General features: G+C 43.4%; 1 protein-coding gene across 2 annotated transcripts in view; it reads left to right on the forward strand.

Annotated features, from left to right (window-relative positions):
• The first annotated feature begins 244 nt into the window (after window positions 1-244).
• PDE4D (phosphodiesterase 4D) overlaps window positions 245-21,480 on the forward strand; it is a 73,849-nt gene continuing 52,613 nt past the window's right edge. Inside the window, exons 1-2 of one of the 2 annotated variants that reach the window (XM_015424639.1) lie at window positions 433-488; window positions 575-687. In XM_015424639.1, coding sequence (XP_015280125.1) covers window positions 673-687 — 15 coding nt within the window. In that variant the 5' untranslated portion in view covers window positions 433-488; window positions 575-672. Of the gene's footprint in view, window positions 688-21,480 lie in introns of both variants that reach the window. The other variant, XM_015424637.1, reaches the window with a different exon arrangement.

A 21,480-nucleotide genomic window follows, 5' to 3' on the forward strand; every position in this document is an offset into this window, starting at 1 on the left:
CCGCCGCTCTGATTCATTGGGCTTGAAGCTTCCCCAAAGGGGGGGGGGAGGAGGAGGAGGAGGCGGAGGACGTGCCGCTGCTTGCCTCGCCTCGCCTCCAGCCCGGGGGGAGGAAAGCACTTGGCTGCGTGTCGCCCAGAGTCTCTTGCTCGCCAGAGAGCAGCAGCCCCGGTCAGCCAAGGAGTCGCGGCCGCTTGCGCCCGCCGCCTCTGCCTGCCAGCCCGCCAGCCCGGGGCGCGCGACCAGCCGGGGGAGGGACTCGGCTCCACGCCGAGAGCAGAGGCGCGCCTCCGTCCTGCTTGCCTCACCTGCTCTCCTCTCCTCTCCGAAAGTTGCTTCTTCGCCCAGACGGGATCCCGGGAGGCTGGAGGCGACTTCGTGGTTCCCGCCGGAGACCCAAGCCCGCCTCCCGCCCCCCCCTTGCCTGGCTCTAGCAATATGAAGGAGCAGCACTCATGTGTGGGCACTGGGCATCCCCCCATGGCTGGGTACGGCAGGATGGACCCGCTGGAGCTTGCTGTTAGCCCCGTGAAACGCTTGCGAACTGAGTACTCCTTTCCCTATCTCTTCGCAGAGGAGGCCTACCAAAAACTGGCCAGCGAGACCCTGGAGGAGCTGGACTGGTGCCTGGACCAGCTGGAAACCTTGCAAACCAGGCACTCCGTCAGTGAAATGGCCTCGAACAAGGTAGGAAACCGACGATTCCCCCCCCCCCTTCCCCAGGCACCTCTTTGCCTCGCTTTGACTTTGTTTTCTTCTCCCCAGCCAGCCTTGGCTACTTCTTAGCTCATATGCCACACACGGCTGCAGCGTTTGTTGGGCTGCAGTTTAGGCAGGCAGAGTGGAACTTGGCCCTCGGGAGCTAGAAGTTTTGTTCACAGTGATGATGCTCTGCGGATTAAAACATGCGTGCCCGGGTGGTGTTGGCATAGGGCACAGTTTCACATGTTCTGTTGTTGGGATGCTTCAGACCTAACTGTTGAGCTCCTGAAGGCTGCCCGGGGATTCTAGGGAGTCAGTCCACCAAACTCAGTGTGGGACTTGCTTCCCAGTAAAGAGCCGTAGGATCAGGTGGAGTGGACTACTGTAAATGTGTCTGTCTGCCTGAACCTCATGCTTGTTTGCTCCTAAGTGTTCCACTTAAATCACTAAGACTTTGGTCCCGGAGAAGTGAACATCAGGGCTGCAAAACTTAGCCGTGATCTAAACATTATAAAAGTCTGTCAAACAATGCTGTGGTTGAATCAGAAGGCCAATTGGACAAGCACTTTTTGGACTCCAAAAAAAAAAGACAGATAAATCACTTTTGCCCATTGCAGGGTTGCCATTTATAAATGGAAAGGAGAGGGACACTGGATCTGTCCAGAAGTATCCAAGGAGACATTACAGTATGGGACTCAGAGGCAGCGTATGCTGTCTAAACGTTATGAGTAGTCACTTATCAGAATGTTGCCACATGGGGAAAACTCATTTCCTTCATCATTTAGATAAGGCTACTTATCCACATGGGGTTTTGTTTTTGCTGAAAGTGTCGGTAGCATAAGGTGGTTGCAGCTATGGGCACAGCCTGTTGCATACAGTGGAGAAAAGCAAGAAAGGCCTCATGTATTGCGGGAACAGATTGAGGAACTCACTTATGTACGTCATGTACAAGTGCTTCATATGCAAAGGTCTTGACGGGATAGGAGTTGCTAGACTTCATACTTAACAGAGCCAACAATGAGCATATTGACCTGGAAGTGAGTCTCATTGATGTCACTGATGCTTACTTCGGAGAAAATGTGATTAGGTTTGAGCAACAAGTTTAATCACATTTTTCCTAAGAAAACTGGAACGAACACACACAAAACAATCCTTTTAAGGCTTTAAAAAAAAACCCTCCAATAAAATTTCACATATTTGAGTGCAGTTTTCTTCATAGGATTAATGCCTTCTTACCTCTGTTGTCCTTTGGTCACCTTTAGCTAGCTGCAGAAGTGACAAGCCTTCTGAGTAGTCGCACAAGAATCAAGTCATTGGCACCACTGAGTTTTCCCCCTGGGCTTTCTTGAGGCTGCCCTGAATTAATCCGTTGAACTCAATGGGACTTGATTTCGAGTAAAGGGACACAGAATTGGAAAATTTAGGATTATTTGTGTGGTTGCTTTTGGTGTGAGGAAGCGAATGTATGAAACTATACTGCTCATGGTGATATGTTCCTCAGACCTGTTTATGTTGCTCTGAACATTAAACTAAGCACACTCAAAAGGACTCTTTCACACACTGTGCAGTACCAAACTTTGTTTTGCTACAGAGTGTAAGGTCGGTAGGAAGCTACATCCGGTCAGGATTCCGTGACACGTGTACTGTGTGTGTTCACACCAGATATTTCTTGCATTCGCTGTTTTACATTTTTAAGTTAAAAAAAACTTACATGTACATATGAAATATGAACCGAGCAAAGAGGCTGTTAGTTTAGTCAGGAAGGTGACCGTGCATTCTAATTTGCAGTTATAAGCAGCCTTGTTTGCAAGAGGTGGACGAGTTTTTCCTAATACATTTATTTAATTAATCGCTTATTAGATTAAATACCAATATATGAGTGTTTTTCATATTCTAAATTCACCATTAACAGCAGTTAGTTGAAAGTAGTAATAATATTATGAACGTGGCATTTTTAGGATTGCCAGGATTGTGGTTTTTAGTAAAAGAGCACGATTCGAGTCCAGGAGCACCTTACAGACCCAACAAGACTCCCGGGGTACGGAGCTTCAGCAAAGCTCCCTTCATCAAACCTGATGAATCCTGCTCTTCTACTGCAGACCAACATGGCTACCCACCTGAAACTACCTTCATGGTTTTTAGTAAGCTATTTTGTTACGCATTAAATATTTTAACGCATATTTTAAATATTGTTTTAACAGTTCATTTACTTGATTTTTTTTTTTTAAAAAAGATCTGTACTTATTGCCTAGATAGGACCCTCTGTTGGTAGTCGAAGAGGTGTTTTACATAAAACGTTTGCATTTTTTAAAAATATTATGGATGTGCTCAATGTTTAAGAGTCTTTACTGATGCCAGGGGGGAAGCTGTGTTTTCCACCCAGGGTGCTGCTCTTCACTTTGCTCCAGAAACGGGATCATAGAGCCAAGGTTTCCTGCTATGAGATGTAGAATGAGCTGAGTTGCCATAGCCACTCTGAAGGTCATTCTGGATGATGCCACTCGTTACATCAGCACTGAACATTTATACCGCAGCCTCACGACGAGTGGCTTTATTTTGTCCGTAACGTGGGGATAGGATTGTTTAAAATGTCTTTGCTGATAACGAAATGCAATGTACCAAATTCCTGATTGACACTAAGTTTTAGTTCAAGATGCCCCTAATGCTAGGGCTTGCTCTGCTGGGGCTTGGCATTGCACAGATTCAAATTTTGAAGACATTGGTCTTGCTCCAGTCTGATTTCTGAGCACTTGAACAACCAGATACCTGGGTTTTTAAATCTCTGTACATAAGACATGGGTGTTTATTAAAAGAAATCTCCTTGCACAAGTCTTTTCCCTGTTGGAGGAAAGTGTTGCTACAGTATCTTGTACAGCATCTTTGGGGAGTAAAGGTGCCTGTCATTCAGAATAATCTGAAGTGGGTTTTAGGTCTTGATAGGAGGTAAGGGCTGTGCAAAGCTTATTCACCCTGTGTGCTTCAGTTCATGGACAGATATGTGTGCACGTGTGCCAAATTTTCATGCTTCAAAAATGCATGAGTGCATGTGACTTGAAAACAAAACCGCATCAATATGGTTTAGATTTTGGAATCGATGACTGTTAAGGAGTCAGTGGTCCTCATTCATAACCCATTCCTAAAGAATATTAGTGTCCCCCCCACTTGCCAAACCACTTACAACTATCTCAAAGTGTGTGTAGGATCCAGCCTGGTTCTGGGTCCTCCTCCACTTTTCTTCCTTCCTGGGTCCTGCTCAGTTGTTTCATATGGTTTTCATAATAAGGTCCTTGGAGAGAGGTCTCATATATTTAACAGTTTGCATGTGTGACATCCAGACAAATTTCAGAATCACAGGGAATGGTACAGGCAAAAGAGTAATGAATACAGAGCATGTGAGTAGAATGCATGCACACGCATATTGCACAGCAGTACATGCACATTTAGAGAAATGCACTGTGGTTTGGGAAGGAGACAGGGTATTTGTTGCTGGAAACACAGAGTTGAATGTTTCTTGTGCCTTGGCACAAGTAATTGATAAAGCTGAACAAACCATCCTGGGTGTGCTTGATTTGACATACTTAAACAATAGCGAGATCCAACAAGACCATGCTGTTTTTGACGGCATACAGAAAGATAGGTATGATAAACAGTATGCTTGCTGTCTGAAGGAATAATTAATGCAGAAGTGAGAAGGCATTTCTTGCAAATTAGACTTTTTATAGGCTTACTTCCGAATTTACCTCTTTTGCAAAGAAGTAAAGTCTGTTGATTCCCCCCCCCCCTAGTTTTAGTGGTCTTTATTATTTTTATTTTATCCATCCAATTTATACCCCACCCTCCCCGCCGAAGCAGGATCAAAGTCATGCTCAAATACTGAGGTTGTTGTGCTGTACTAATACTGGCATCCATTCCCATCCTCAGCCTCCATGTGGTTGTAGTGTTAGGATTATAAAGTTAAGTCACACCATTGGCTTCAAGGGATGAAACTCTGCCTATGTATCAGAAGAGATGGGGGGGGGTCAGGTGCAGGGGATGGCGAGGGGTGCACCAACGAAGGCAGGAAAATCTCTCTCCTCAGCTGACACCAGCAGCAGCTGGGGCTGGAACCAGAGGAAGAATAGATATGAGGATATGACTTGTTCTCTGGGACTTGATCTCTTCTGTTCCCTTTCGGATGTAGCTCCTGCTGCTGCTCTTTGCATGTAAAAGCTGAAGCGACTAAAGGGCAGACATACCTCCTAGCTTAGAAGGGGAAGAAGGAAAGGATCCTGACATAGCCCCTCCCCCCCATATACATATTAAACAGGGATGCGGTTTCAGGTTGTGGGCACTGTTTCTGTACCGCAGACAGAGTTTAAATTGAGGCATGCAAATCATATCAGGGAGGGCCAGGTGCTCTTTTCTGCAGTCACACCCTATCAGAAAAGTACTCAAATTGGGGGTGCCAGTAAGAAATTACAAATATATTATAAATCATACCAAAACACAAGCTGTGGAATTAATGGGAGTATTGAGTGAGGCAAAAGGATTTCCTCTCCCCTGTACTGTAAAACTTGTCTACGTCCTAAGTTTATGGATATGTCTGAGGACAGTTTCTCTTTCATGAGAGCATGACAAGATGAGCTTCCATGCTGCCACCAGCCGCTGTTAGGAGGGATGTAGCGCAGACACTCTCCGTGTAATGGGCACTGTCCATGTGATGAACCACTTGATGCATTGCAGTTGCTAGTTATCTTGTGTGCAACACGGAGGTTGTTTCAGGCGACCTTACTATAGCAACTGTCACGTGCATACTAGATATGTGTATAAGCTTTAGCACTGCGGTACACTTTTAGCGATATTGTAAACTCCCATCACAGTTGTAGATCAGAGCAGCCTCATTCCAATTACAGGGGAAGGATAATGCTGTCGTATCCCATTTAGTAGTGTTTACTTATCCACCTATCTTTTGCATTTTGACAGTGGCATACAGTTATATAGTGCAGAGATAATTTATTGATGTAGTAAATGCCAGTTCAGTTACAAAGCAGGCACGTGCTCTGTTTATCATTTAAGATCAAGAAAGTGGATAAAGGGTCTCAAAACTTTTGCAGCTCATCATGCCGGTACTGTTATAAAAGCTTTGCAATGGTATCACTCTTGGCTAACTGGCTATATGGTTTACTTAGATCTTGGTTTTTCTAGAAAAAGCCAAAGATAAGATAAGCACTGCTTTCATATTTGCCAATTAAAATGTTTTTCTGATGCATTATTGAACTATTACTTTTCTATATATATATCTCCTGTGTTGTGAGTTCTAGAATCTCTCCAAGAACACAGGTAACATTAGAACCATAGATAGTGGCAATAAGCCATTATTTATAAATTGTGGTTTGATCCCAGATAGTTGTATGGAGTTTTTTAGTTGGCACCAAGGATTTCGGCTACAGTTTATTGTTTTGTTAACCACAGTTTGTAATACTTGTGGCTTGTTGTGACATCTGAATGCACAGTTTGAATTCACAAACCACAAGGTGTCTGGCTGCAGAGATGGCAGTATGGGAAGAATATCTTCCATCCTAGGGAGATGAAGAAGGGCCGAGAAGCAGATGAACTGGAATTTATGTGCGCAAACTAGGATTTGTTTCAGGTGCGTAGCCATCTTAGTTTGCAGTAGAAAAGCTAGATTTGAATCCGTTAGCACCTTAAAGACCAGCAAAATTTCCAGGGCATAAGCTTTTGAGAGTCAAAGGCTCCCTTCATCAGATATATTTAAGTTGCTACTGGACTCGAATCAAACTATGTTTTGTTACTGAAGTTTGGTCAGTGAACCAAAATTTGTTGCACAAAGCACCATGGATTATGGTGTTAGAACATAGCCAAAGCTGGCATTTAAGGCACTTGTGCTTTGAAAAAAATGTTACCAGTTGGATGGTCCTTGCCATATTCATGCACAAAGTATTCCAAGCACAAATGCAAAGCAGAAAACAGTGCACTCCCCCCCCCCCCCGGGAATCTGGTAGACTTTAGAAAAGTCTTCCCTGTGTGTGTTTTTTTCTTCCCAATTTTCCTGAGGTGTCTGAGGTAATAATTGTGGTAATAATTGTATTGCAGGTTTGTGTTAGACTGTGGTCAGTAGAACTCTGGCAGTAGATCTCAAAGAAGGTGTCAGTTTCCTGCCTCTCCCCTTTGGGATATCTTTAAAACCAGTGAGTAAAGGTGGGGGTAAGAGGATTAATTTGACATTTTAAATTTGGGTGCATGAATATCTATGGCCAGCAGTTCTCTGGGAAAATGTTGGTGAATGGCTCATGCTTTATAATTTGAATCTAACTGGATTGCAAGATTTAGGCCAGGAGGATAACATTTTAATGAAGAAGTTGGATTGTTGTGACCTAGGAGAAATTTCTGGCCCCTTCTGTAGGATATAAGTTCGCTCCTTCACTTAGCCAGTTAGACAGTTTTACTAAACAGGTTTTTTTTTAATGGTCCTGATACAGAAAGCGTCATGCTTGTTTTTTTTCTCTCTCTCTTTTTGTTTGGTACATAAACTGGACAATGTAGGTTGATCTCTTTTGCGCGGGACCTGATATGTGGATGATTAGAACAGAGCATGGTCTGGTTTCAGCCCCCTCTGTGATTGCCTGGATGTTGCCTTTAGGACAATAAAATATCCATGGCTTGGAGGGAGGGATAAAACAGTGCAGTGTAGCTAAATATTTCTTCACATGTGTTCAGGGGATTATACTTAACATATTAATTAAGTAATGCCTTTCCCCTCCTACGCACCGCCTTCTTTTCATGCTGCTGGCATGAGATACAAGAGTCTCCAGTCTTTGTTCTACACTGTACTTGCTCTAGGTAGTGCTGGAGCACAACAGACTTCCACTCAGGTAACCATGGAGATGAGTGTGGGTGGGATGGGTAGACATCGTTCTCCTCTGTAGAAAGGACTTGCAGAAGCAAGGACAGAGTGCACAAGGCAACTCACTTGCGCAAATCCCTGCTCGCTATTTAAGTTGTATTAGTGCAGCTTACAGCAGAAGCAGAGGTGCTCAAAGGGAAGCTTCACACTTTCCCAAGAGAGACTGGCAAATGAAGGCAAAATGGTTACTTCTGACAGACTGTTGTCAAGGAAGCAGTTTACAGAGTGGAGTTGGGACAAGCAAACTTGTTCATAGTGGTTCAGATGGAGAAGCCTCCCTGTACCAAAGCAGGCCTTATGCTTGTTGGCCTGAGATTCAGCGAGTAAGTGGAAGTCTTTGTATCACAGATTAGTTTATGCTAATAAATCACTCTTGTAAGTAAAATAATTACCTGGGAAGGAACTACATGTTGCATGCATCTTAAGCCACTTCTAGATACTTGGTAGGAGAGCGGTGGCTCAGAGGTTAAGATGCTGAGCTGCAGACCAGAAGGTCTGTAGTTCAGCAGTTCAAGACCCTAGTGCCGCGGGACGGAGTGAGCTCCTGTCTCTGGCCCCAGCTCCTGCCAACCTAGCAGTTCAAAAGCAAGAAATTGCAAGTAGGTAAATAGGTAACAGTGTTCCGTGTACCTCGGCATTTAGTCATGCTGGCCACATGACCATGGAAACGTCTTTGGACAGCACTGGCTCTTCGTCTTGGAAACAGAGGTGAGCACCACCCCCTAGAGTCGGATTCGACTGACTTTCAAGCAAGAGAAACCTTTACCTTTACCTTAGATACTTAGTATACTGATAAACACATGTAGACATCCTTTTGGTTCCATGGTTTTGTCCTTGGGAGCAACTTAGAGAGTCCCATGATTGAAAACCCATAATATGTGACACAGCACATAGGAACTCATGGGGTTAGGCATTTCCTTGTGCAGATTACGTAAGCACATTTTTTTTTTACCTAATCTAATATGGAAGCATTTCCCAGCAGATGTCTTTCTTTTCTTCTTCCTAAGACCTGAAGTTCTGCAAGTAGCACATGTACAGCTCCTTGGCTGTAAGTAGGCCTAGCCTATTGTAATCCAGTCCCTCTGCCTTTGGGAGCTGCTCAAAAATGATTCATGAGAAAAATGGTACTCTTCCACCTGAAAGTTCCTCTCGCTTTATTGTTTACACCTCATCCCCCCCCCCCGTGCTCTCATGAGTTTAATAGGTTGGTGGTCCCTTTTAATCTCAAAAAATCTGTAGAACAATTAAAGACTTAAATGTAAGGTCAGGGGCATGATCCTTTTCCTGCCAAAATTCAATTGCTCCTGTATCCAATTAGTGTTTCAGCAAGATGTCCCAAATGGCTGAATTCTTTTTGAGTTCTTAGCTGACATAGTAGCGAGGACTCATTTGTACAGTCTTGTTCTATGGAATAATAACATCTCTACTGGATAAACATAAGATGGTTTTTCTTTTAATAGTTTAGTCTAAATTTGATTAACAACTGGACAATTCAAATTAATTTTTTAATTGTCATAATTGAGTTTACAAGTGTTACCTATCCTGCTGTGATCAGTGGACAAGTCCAGAATATAAAACTCTGTGGTTTCAGAGATTTATTTTAAAATGCTAGTTATATGGGCATAAAGTTGTTTTACCAGGACACAGAAATTCTGTATATACTTTCCGTATCAATCCATAGTTCTCTTTTTTAATTAAAAACACACACAACAGAAGCATGACCTTTGGTTTTGTCAGAAACTCCACTAGATGAGGCTTTCACCAGCATTGTCTCCCAATAATTGGAAAAGCTGCAGCTGGAGAAATTTTCACTTTTGTTGCAACTTTAAAAGGTATAAAAAGACTTCTCAGATCTCCAGGCCTGGTAACCTTATTGCTAAGCCAGACCATTATGGTTAGCTGTTTGTCCCTTGTCTGGAAGATGGAAGAACTGAGTTGGAGCAGACATTTAATTCAGTGACAAATGGGGCATGCTGTTGAGGCTTCAAATTACACAGGCCTTCTGGGGAGAATATTATTTTCCCTTGGGAAGGCAGACCTTCTAATCTTCCCACACAAACCCTCCCACTCCTTCTCTGCCATAACTGGAAACAGTCTAATCTCCCATGTCTGAGACCCATTCCATATGTTGCATTTTCAGCATGTACCTATAAACAGCTTAATGTTTCAAAACTTGTATGTTAAGTTTAATACATATGCTATAAGCGTATGTGCCTGGTATAATGTGTGAAACAGCCATCAAAAACAAACAACTTCAGGGTCATCTTCATTTCAGTGCAACATCTTTGGTTTGTTTTCATATTTCTACCACCAGGATCTACTCTTTCTTACTCATGGCCTGGTCATTTTTGTCATGTCGACTAGAGGTAATCTACCTTTTGGTGACTTTCCTTCCTGGCATATTGCCTCTCTGCGATTGGCTGACAGGATTTTTGACTCTGGTTACCAGTTTGGTGTAGTGGTTAAGTGCGCGGACTCTAATCTGGGAGAACCGGGTTTGATTCCCCACTCCTCCACTTTCACCTGCTGGATGACCTTGGGCAAACCATAGTTCTGTCAGAGCTGTTCTTGAAAACGAGCAGTTTCTGTCAGCGCTCTCTCAGCCCCACCTACCTCACAGGGTGTCTGTGGTGGGGAGGGGAAGGGAAAGGAGTTTGTAAGCCGCTCTGAGACTCCCTTGGGTAGTGAAGGGTGGGGTATAAATCCAATCTCTTCTTCTTATTCCGGTTATCCCTACCCCCCCCCCCTCGAATCATGTTTATTTTCCAGAATGTGCAGTCTCGAGTCTGGCTGGAAGTCTTCCTTTTTATTGTTATTGTTGACAATATTATTATTTACTTCATTTACACCTTACCTTTCTCCCCAAAAGGGACCCAAGGCAGCTTATATCATTTTCCTCTCCTCCATTTAATCCTCATTAACAACCCTGTTGTGGGTGGGTTAGGCTGACAGTGTGTGACTGGCCCAAAGTCACCCAGTGAGCTTCCATGGCAGAGTGGGGATTTGAACCTGGGTCTTCCAGATCCTAGTCCAGCACTCTTAACCGCTATACCACGCTGGCTGTAGCCGATGTGAGATCCATGTGTTAAGTATTATCTTTGGATGGCTGTTAAATGGTTCATTTGGAAGCTAAGTGCGATTGGCTCTTAGTACTTGAATGGGAGACCACCAACAAAGTCCATGTGTTGCTACACAGAGGCGGACAATGACAAACTATCTCTGTTTGTCTCTTTCCTTCAAAAACCCTGTGGGGTGCCATAAATCAGCTGCAACTTGATAGCAGTTTCCACCACAGCATCTTAGAGACCATCAAACGTTTTTAGGGTATAAACTTTCGTGAGTCAAAGTTCAGTTCTTCAGGAACTGGTGAGAACAAAGATCCATCAGTCTTTATATCCAGTCCAGAAGTTGGGAGAGGTGTTACCAAGAAAGGCCAACTGGGGTTAGGTAAATGCTTTTGCAGAATATTGTATGGTTGCTCCAAGAGCACCCTAGTGGTCTTGTGCTGTTGCGCAATGGAGCTGTATAAGGAAAAACTTTCCTTTGAGCAACTGTCTTCCTTGGCAAAGTGAGAATTCACATTTGGAAGGATGGAAGGAAGGAAGAGAAGCAAACCCCCTTCTACAAAGCAGAAGTAAGTTGGCCCAAAACAAAGAGACTTCTTGGTTGGCCATTCAGACCCTCTGATTTTATGGATGGGAATGATTCCGTGTACTGTTTTCTGGAACTGCATCTCTCTAGTTAGCTGGAGTTTACAGTTTTAAGAGGTGTGCTTCTAGGAATACACAGGTACACACAATTCTGCTTTAATCACATGTTCATGTGCAAATGCTAGAAACTGAGGCCACAGCCCAACACAGAATCTAGGCCATAGATTTCAGTCGATTTAAGCACACAGAATTCTTTGTGGGGTTGTGTGTGTGTGTACATACCACTGCTTTTTAAAAGCAAGATTATGAAGGTTCAGATTTTTTCTCCTTATGTAATAAGACAAAATAAAGATATTCTGTTTTTGTATACTAGAAATCCTAGTTTGTATACTAGAAATCCTAATTTGCTTTAATATGTGAGCTTTGCCACCGATCCTAAAATTTCCTTGATGTCAACCTCAAATATAATGCAGAGTACACTAAAATAATAACAGAAACTTTCTGCTGTCCAGTTAGCAGACTGGTTTGTATTCAGTTAGAAGCACGAATCAAACTCTTTTTTAAAAAAATCAATGTGAGAAAGAAGGCTCTCCTTTTGAACTGTGCTGCTCTAATAGTTCTTTTATCAAGGTGCTGACAGATCTGTAGATGTCTGCTGATTCTGTAGTTGCTCAAGAATTGCAAGCATTGGGCATTCTCGTGGATTTCAACATGGTCAGTTATGCAACAGCCTCTGCTTCTGCTAAGGATTTACATAGCTGGAGCTGTCTGGAAACTGGAAAGGCCATTATTTGTGTTATCTCTAAATTTATAGTGAATGGGCCCAGATGTACAAGCATGAGCTAAGCCTTGTCTCATCTGAGCAAGTGAGGTCATTTGGCAAGGTGACTTGACTAAGTGGATGTTGTGCTAGTTGGACTGTCAGAGTTGGCAGATGGGAGTCTGGTAGCAGTCATGTCTTCCTTCTGGGTTCTGTCTCCCTTGTCCCAAAGGGCAGCCTCCCTCCCTATTAAGCCCACGGGACAAGCGAAACAGAGTAGCTTCTGCAGCTAGAGGAAAGGCAGTATATTTCCAAAGCTCGAAAGCAGGAGCCACTAGAGGATGAGCGATGATATTGTGAAGCGTACAGCAGTCCTGGGGGCCTAGGGACCTCGCTGCTGTCGTCAATGCACTCTTCCACAACAGCTTTTTTTCCAGGAGCTGTGGCAGCAGTGAACTCTTTGTCAGTGTCTAGAGGTTGACTTTTGTCGCTCTTGCTTTTAAACGCCCTCTTCCAGGGTTTGTTTTTTCTTTACAATTTGCCTGTATGTAAACTTTTCCCCGTCAGCAATGCCAGGCCATACGAGTCTCGGTGATTTGTATGCTGCTTAACCGTTCTTGAAATTGCCGTTCTATGCAGAGTTGCAGAGAGCATGCTCAGATTCCTCAGCAGCTCTGTCCTCTGCCGCATGCTGATCACCTCGGTGGCTGCCGCGGGCTCTCATTACTGGCAAATGGCATGCTGTGCTGATGCAGGCACCATAATAGGAAGCACCTAGGCCTGTCATAAACAAACAGGTCTGAGGGAAAAAAGTGCAGGTCTGACGTATGGCGTGTCCATAGCAACAAGGAGAGATGAGGTTGCCATTTTGGAGTGTATGCAGGCTAGTATAGCTCTCTACAAGAAGCCAGAAAGTATCTGACAGGATTCAAAAGCTCTCTCTGTGTGCACGTCAGACGCTTTGTGAGAGAGACGCTGTTTGCAGGGGACAGCATTTTTTAAATACAAACTTTTGGGACGTTGAAGTGGTTTATTGGAATTGATTTTCTTTTCCCTTGCAAGTGCAATAGAAAGTTTTGTCGGAGAATGATAGTGCACTTACTCCTAAGAAATATTTACCTGACTCCTCAGAGTCTGTACCTTTGGATGCTTAGTCATTAAATCTGAGAGGATATAAATTTTTATGAGTAAGATGACTGTGAGTTCCTTACATTATGAAGTATGGCCAAAGTTTTGTGCTCCTAAATTTTGGATCCAGGTAAGATTTCATTTAATCTTTAATAAATGACCTGTTGTTTTCTTTACTCCCCACCCCCCCGCCAGCAAAATCAGTGAATGCCTTCTTTAGCTTGGGGAAAGAGGATATCTGCAGCAGTTTTGGTGTAGTGTTGGAGGCTAGGATTTAAATGGCTGTTTATCGGAGCACTTTGAAAGCTCACTGGTATGAAGATGCTGTTGCAGCCTGTAAAACGATCCTGTTGGATGCAAGTGCTGGAAATTTGTGTGACTGGCTTTAGCAAATCCTTGTTGACAATATCTCATCTTTTCGCTGAAATCACTGCACTGAAAAGTGTTTCAGGTCCAGAGAACTGGGAATGTTCAGGGAACTGTACCCAGAACTGAGTAATTTTGAGACAAGATGATGAAGAAAACTACGTAATATTTTCCCCCTTTCCCTCCTCCTTCCTTGTCTGCGTAACTGCAGCTGTTTTCAGATATTCCTATTTACCAGACTTGCAAAAAAATATATAGTTAATAAGAGAGATGGCATAATAATGAAACTGCCATGTGTATGCTAGCTGCTAGCTAGAATAGTACAAAGAAGCTGTCTCTAGCCCTGTTTTGTTTGAACTTCTAGAGGATTTTTTTTAACGGAAGAGGAAAGAAACTGGCGGCTACAGTACTAATATTGAGTGAAGCAACTCTGTGTATGTGTGTATACATCTGTGAGTGAGAGGAAAATATTTTATTGAATTGTCGAGTCCTGAACCATTTAATGATGCATGGAGAATTAAGCTACACGTTAATGGGATAGGCAGGAGTGGGATCTCTACTGTCACTCCCCAGTGAACGGTTTTTGCTTTCTGCTCACTCCCGTCGCTAGCTCTGATCTCTGCCACAAGGATTGCTTCTTTTCAAAAAGAATATTAAGGATATTTTGTTTCTACACAGTGTTTTCCAGCAGTGTCCCCCCCACACACACTTTTAATGTCGGCTGAATAAATCCACCATTTGCATTTGTGGGTGTGTCATGTGCCTGTCGGAACATTTACAATTAAGAGTTGACTGTATTCCTCACTCACTGTTCCTTTGCTATTTAAGCACTTCTGAATGGCAGTGGTTTTGCTGCACCTTGCTAGTGTAGAGCCGATGGAATGTCCTCTTGTAGATATCCAGGAATCGTACCACTTTACTGATAGTTTCAAGAGTAACTTCATGTCTCCAACATTTTTATTTAAATTGGAACCAAACCCAGAGGGCTCAGAAGAGTACTGCAAAAGCAGAATGGCCTGCAGCAAAGCAGGTGGGTCGAGATGGCGGCAAACTGGGTAAGAATGGAAATTCCCATCTAGAGGAGAAATGCCTGGGATTCCCGCCCTATACTGACTTTGGGGCTTAGACATTGCTGCAGAGGTGCGAAAAAGGGGAATCATGATTCCAGGGGAGATAGGGAAGGATTGCTCTTACCCCTCTGAGGGCCTGTCTGGATGAAAATCTTTTTCTTGTGAGAATAATGCTACTATTTCTTTTTAATCACCGTATTAATGTTATCTTAATCCAGTGAGATCCTCAGGAAATGGGATCTCTTCTTGCAGCCAGAGGTGACCATGCTGCAAGATAGCAGAGCAGATTTCATCAAATGTAGGAGGTGTGTGGTCGAGCACTTGGGCAGCCTTAAGCACAGAGTTAAAAACAATGTAATTGGTGGGGAATTCAGAATGTTACAGATAGGTGGGGGAAGGGAGATGTGCAAATGTTATGTCATCCGGTACCTTCCCATGGTACTATCACAAGGGCCACCTGCACAGGAGAACACCCATGGTAGTTGCATGTGTGATACTGTGATTTGCAATTTTACAAGCCATTGGGAGTTAGCAGTTTGAGCTTTCTGCATTTATGTCATCTCTGATGACACAACTGAGATACAGCTGCACAGTCTCCATTCTTCCCAGGAAACCATAACATTTGGAAAAGTCTTAAGCAGTCCTCCTTCCCCTGAGATTTTTTTTTTTGGGGGGGGTCCCTTCCACCTTTCATTGGTGGCCCATCCAAAAACACACATTAAAGAAGGAGTAAAGGCCCAAACTGTATCCCTTGAATTCAAGGTGCACAGGAGACGCCTGCCACAGTGCTCTAGCTGAGGGGGTGGAAAAGGAAGAAACCCACTGGTCTTGAAAAAATTAGTCCTCCTCTTCAAATTTTGATCCGTTCTGGAAGCACTGAATTGGTCCAAACAATCATCAATAGATCTATGAAAAGAATGACATTTTGTGAGTGAAATACCTGTCCATTTTTGTGGTTTATATTCAGTTCAAGTTTGAGATTGTATTGTCCGCATCTGTTTGTCTATCTAAAATTTTGCAACTCTTACCAGCTGACATTCAATTGTGCAGTCTCATTTTTTGAAATCGATGCCTATTTTATCTTATTTTTGGTTAAATCCATAGGATGCTAACACCTGCTCTTATCTTTTGCCCATGAGGCATGTGTAAGTTGCTGTTGTCAATATTATCCAATATTGTTGTCGATATTATCCAGTCAATATTATCCAGCTATTTTCTTGATGTTTACAGGAATTTGCTGTAGACAAAAAGGTCTGCTGTTCATTAAACAGTATTATGTTTGCTTCATCAAATATCTCTTTGGTTCTGTCCTTTTATCTTGAATTATGTAAAGTTCTTCCAGTGAAGGAACCTCTGCTTATGTTTGATTTCCCCTTCTGACTCATTTTAATATGACTCATTGTTTGGATTCAATTATGACTTGGTTCTTGCCAATGAGGACCCTTTTCTTAGTCATTAAAATGGGTTTGGATTGAGTGTTTGTCTGCTCTCCTCACATCTTTATCAAGCTGGTTTTAGTATCCCTGTGAGCTATGGCGAGCTTGACAAAAAATGTGAGGCAATTTCACCCATCTCCCTCCACCACCACCATACACACCAAAAGCTGTGAGTCACAACAGTTGGAGACTCTGAGGTTTTTCATTGGAAGGATCCAAAGGAGGAAGTGGAAGTAGTACAGATCCTTCATGATTCCTCCATATATTTGGCAGAAAACCGGGATGAGGTTTTTGGGCCAGGAGGTTACCTCACAGAATGGGGCCATTTTATTTCCCCCTGGCTCACAGTCTTAGGGCTTAACTGGCTTATACCCAGATGCGTGTAACTAAGCCACAGTGCTTTTTCAAAAGCAAACAGCTTGGGGAGAACAAGACAGTTTAGAAGGGCCACAGTTGCCTCCTATCATAGCAGGGAGAGTGTATTTGGAGAAAGGAAGTGGCCAAAACAGGCAGCAACAGCAAAAAACAAAACAAAGCAAAAAACTGACTCTCATTGTTATCCATATTTCACATTAGTTAGGCTTCTAGTCTTCTAGGTAGAAAATGCTGAACCATTTGCAAGCAGTGTCTTTTTCATTGAAACTTTGGATTTTTGCACTTCTACTAGGATAACTAGGACTCACTGAATAGTGGGATTTCTGACTAAGCTTGTTCAGGATTGTGCTACCTGGGTGCTGTGCCCCTTTATACTTTTTGGTATTTTACTGCTGCTAATTTCAACAGTTTTAAAAAAAGAATATATAAATTAATTGTCATGAGGTGACCTTTCAGAGTTTTAAGATTAACTTCTGTTTTACGTTTAAATCATTATTTGACACAGGATCATAAGACAGCTACATTTTTTAAAAAGATGCTGAAGTTCAGTTTTCTAGGCCAGTTTTTAATTATATTTGTGTCGAATTCAGTATACTTGAAGCACAGTACATTTAGAATTAAGAATGACAAAGAATATTATGGCACTTAAAAACCATTAACTGTGACAGTACTTTTATGGGCTAGATTCTACCTGGGCAGACTGATGAAGCTAATTGCAGACCAGCATCACTGTCCCCTGGGAAACTGAACTGTTTCCATGCTTTTTCTGAACATTGCCATCTTAAGAGGTTTATTTTTATTTATTTTTCAAATTTATAGTCCGCTCTCCCTGCAAATGGGCTCAGAGTGGATCACAGCAATAATTAGGCCATTCGGCAACACAAAACATAATAAATAGTTAATTAAAACATTAAAATAGCGTTTAAAAAACAATTTGCGCTGATACTGGCGCCGCCGGGCTCTAATTTTGTTCAATCTGGGCTGCATGGAGATGCTGTCTTGAGCAGGGGAGACTGAGATCTATGATTTATGATCATTCTTTCGCATAGAGTGATCTTTGAAGGATGAGCTCCAGATGTATGGCTCATGTTATCAGGTCTTGAAAGTTGCCCAGGGATGCCAATATTCCCTGTTAGGGAAACCTGCTTGTGCCCCATCAGTGTATGTGGAACCCTCAGTGGGGCAGTTATCAGCTCCACAGTGCTGTAGGTCAGTGATGATTATTTGGAATGTTTTTAGCTAGGAGTTATGGTGATATTCTGTCACTTTCTTTTCAGCCACTGTACCCTGCTTCTTAGATGGACATAGATGCTTGCATGCCTGTTAGCCACTGCCCAACCCATGTGTAGAACTTTTTGAACATACAGATGCTCATGGGAAGTATAATTATTAAATAACCATTTCCACCTTGCCCTGACTCGGATAGCCCAGGCTAGCCTGATCTCATCAGATCTCGGAAGTTAAGCAGGGTCAGCCCTGGTTGGTATTTGGATGGGGGACCACCGAAGAATACCAGGGTTGTGATGCACTGGCAGACAATGGCAAACAACCTCTATTTGTCTCTTGACTTGAAAACCGTACAGGATTGCCATACGTCAGTTGCAGCTTGGCAAAAATAATCATTTGTTTTTCACCGTATTTGTTAGTCGTTAGAACTGGTCGTTCTCATTTTGTGGAGCTTTGGAGGGTTTTTTCTGATTTACCATATATACACACATTTTTCATGAACGGGTCTTTACCTAAAATCCAAGATTACATCATGGATTATATTGCACACATTGAAATGACATAATTCTTTGCAAGAGGCTAGCATGTATTTATTAATTTACTTCATTTATACCCAACTTTTGTCCCCAGTGGGGACATAGAGTGACTCACACAACATTCTCCACCATTTCATCTTCACAAAACAGCCCTGTGAGCAGAGGTCATTTCGGGGGGGATCGCAGTTCCCCCGGGTGAGGTACGGGGGACGGGGCACATGACGAAGCCCCGCCCCCTGCTTCTGGCCGCCCTGCTTCCGGCCCTCATTCAGCCAGGAGGAGGCAGGAGAAGAGGGAGGGTAAGTTGCTTCCTCCCTGCCTCTCCCCACCCCTGCCTGCCTGGGGCCAGGGAGGGCCCTCGCGGGGCTTCCTTGCACTCCTGCCGGCCTTGCAGGTCCACCGCCGGGCCCCTCATGGGGCTCGGCAGTAGAGCTGCAAGGCTGCCGGTGCCGGCCGAGACCGTTGGGGGCGGGGTGTGTGGCCTTATGACACACTTCCGGTGATGTCAGGGGGTGTGGCCTTATGACACACTTCCGGTGATGTCAGGGGGTGTGGCATATGCTAATGAGTTATGCTAATGAGTTCCCCTAACTCTTTTTCTACGAAACGACCCCTGCCTGTGAGATACATAAGCTGAGAGTGTGACTGGTCCAAGGTCACTCAGCAAGCTTCCATGGCAGAGCGGGGATTAAACCTGGGTCTCCCAGATCCTAGTCTAGCACTCTGACCACTGCACCGTGCTAGCTCCAGCTGATATAAGCCAAGATCCATGGGTGAAATATAACTTTTGGGCAGCTATTAAATGGCTCACCAATGAATGCGAGCTGTCATTGAGAAGAATTCTCATTGTATTCCAGCCTGATAGAAAAGGGGGGGAAATTCTTTCAGATCCTGCTCCCAGGCCCTGAAAGGGCCATTCCATTCACCTAGCCCTCTTACATACACTTTTGGCTGCTTGTATCAGTCACGGACATGAGTTCCCAAAGTAGCACTGCACGTCAGCATCTAAGTAGTTGTCACCACGGGAGGCCTGTGGCAGTAATGTCCAGGTCTGCCCAGTATGGATGAACAGCTGTATAAGCACCGAGGGTTACAAGTTTCATTCCTTCCAACATCACCAGCTTCCTGGCACAAAGACTTGATTATTTAGCATAGGGGGTGAATTGCACAAACCACATATTAGTAATGAGAAAGAAATGTATCCCAAATATTACATTTTGGTTTTATTTTGTGCCTTAAATTTTTAAACCTGGTTTTGCTAATAAACTCAGAACATTTATTCTGGGGGCAAGTAGAAATGGTGCTTTAATTTATTTTCCTGTTTCATATATAAAAGAAAGGAGTTGCATCTGAGTCACTCTTTGTGGAATCATAGATGGTACACACCAGACTGAGAAAATGATACTGCAAGACTTTAAAATGTTTATATTAAGTAAACATTTAGCAGATGGACTTAAAAGAGCAAATCAAGTATATATATTCAGCATATAAAACAGAATAAATCTTTTTTGGCTAACTGAACACTGAATTTGTTCTTTGAAGGAACAGTAATACCATCCAGTTACCCTTTTCGGAAAGAGAGATGATAGTCACGCTTTAATAGCAACTGGAGCTTGAATCAACAAGTCTATGTGAAACAGCTTGCAATGTGCCTTTGAAATCCTGATATCTAGTCAGGGTGATTTATAGGCTCTTGCACTGGCATGTACGTGTTGGGGCCCTACTCAGTGTGTTTGTTTTGGTGTTAGCTGCGTTACCTAGCACTCCATGAAGTGGTGGCTAAAAAAAAAAGTGACACACAAAGAATTCAGCTGGAATACTCCTTTAAAAGTAGAGGGGTTATCAGGGTGGGTGAATGGGAATCCTGCAGATAAATTGCAAGCTTGGTTTTAAATTCCCCCTCCATAAAGAAACATTTGGTGTTGGGGGTGAAAAAAATTACAGTTTCATATTTCACGGTTTAATATAGGGCACATTATAATCATAGGCCTCTTCAGATCTCATGTTAGTGTTCCTACTCAGAAGACCCCAGATTATATTTTAGCATTCATTCTTGTATCATTTTAACAATTACTGCCAAAAGGTTGTTGATTCTGGCTTGCTTCTTCATGTGGTTCCCCCAGTGAAGAGTAGCCCTCACATTCCCCTTTAAATGGCGCTCCCATGGGACTTGTGGGTCTCCCAGGGCATCCCCCTTAGAACTGGATAAAAGGAAAGCATCCTTTGACCCAGCCCAAACAAAGAACTGCAGATGCTCTTCCCACAGACAGTATAGGGCTGGAGCAGAACTAAGTCCTGCCTTTGAAATGGCAGAGTTCAGCCCTGCACCCCACCTTTCAATCATTGTTGTTGTTCAGTCGCACAGTCGAGTCCGACTCTTCGCGACCCCATGGACGAGCTCTCTCCAGGCCTTCCGGTCTTCTGCCGTCCTCTGAAGTTGGCTCAACTTCATGTTCGTTGCATCGATGACACTGTCTAACCATCTCATCCTTTGCCGTCCCCGTCTTCTTTGACCTTCAATCTTTCCAAGCATCAGGGTCTTCTCCAGTGAGTGCTCCCTTCTCATTTGGTGGCCAAAGTATTTGAGCTTCAGTTTCATTATCTGGCCTTCCAGGGAACAGTCAGGGTTGATTTCTTTGAGGATTGACTGATTTGTTCTTCTTGCAGTCCAAGGGACTCTCAAGAGTCTCCTCCAGCACCATAGTTCAAAAGAATCTATTCTTCGGCGCTCGGCCTTCCTTATAGTCCAGCTCTCGCAGCCATACATGACTACTGGGAATACCATTGCTTTGACCATGCGGACTTTTGTTGGCAGGGTGATGTCTCTACTTTTTATCATGCTGTTTAGGTTCGCCATCGCTTTCCTCCCAAGGAGCAGGCGTCTTTTAATTTCATGGCTGCAGTCACAGTCTGCGGTGATCTGGGATCCCAGGAACGTGAAGTCTGTCACTACTTCCACAGCTTCCCCTTCTATTTGCCAAGGAGTGATGGGGCCGGATGCCATGATCTTAGTTTTTTTGATGTTGAGCTTCAAGCCCACTTTTGCGCTCTCCTCTTTTACTCTGAGCAAGAGGTTCTTTAGATCCTCTTCACTTTCAGCCATTAGAGTGGTATCATCTGCATATCTGAGGTTGTTGATCTTTTCCCCAGCAATCTTAATTCCCGCTTGTGATTCATCCAGGCCAGCATTTCGCATGATGTACTCTGCATATATATTAAATAAGCAAGGTGACAGTATACATCCTTGTCGTACTCCTTTTCCTATGCTGAACCAATCAGTTGTTCCGTATCCGGTTCTAACTGTCGCTTCTTGGCCCTTATACAGG

This window comes from Gekko japonicus, unplaced genomic scaffold, assembly GCF_001447785.1.
Source record: "Gekko japonicus isolate JY-2015 unplaced genomic scaffold, Gekko_japonicus_V1.1 scaffold567, whole genome shotgun sequence".
NCBI classification, from domain to species: domain Eukaryota; kingdom Metazoa; phylum Chordata; class Lepidosauria; order Squamata; family Gekkonidae; genus Gekko; species Gekko japonicus.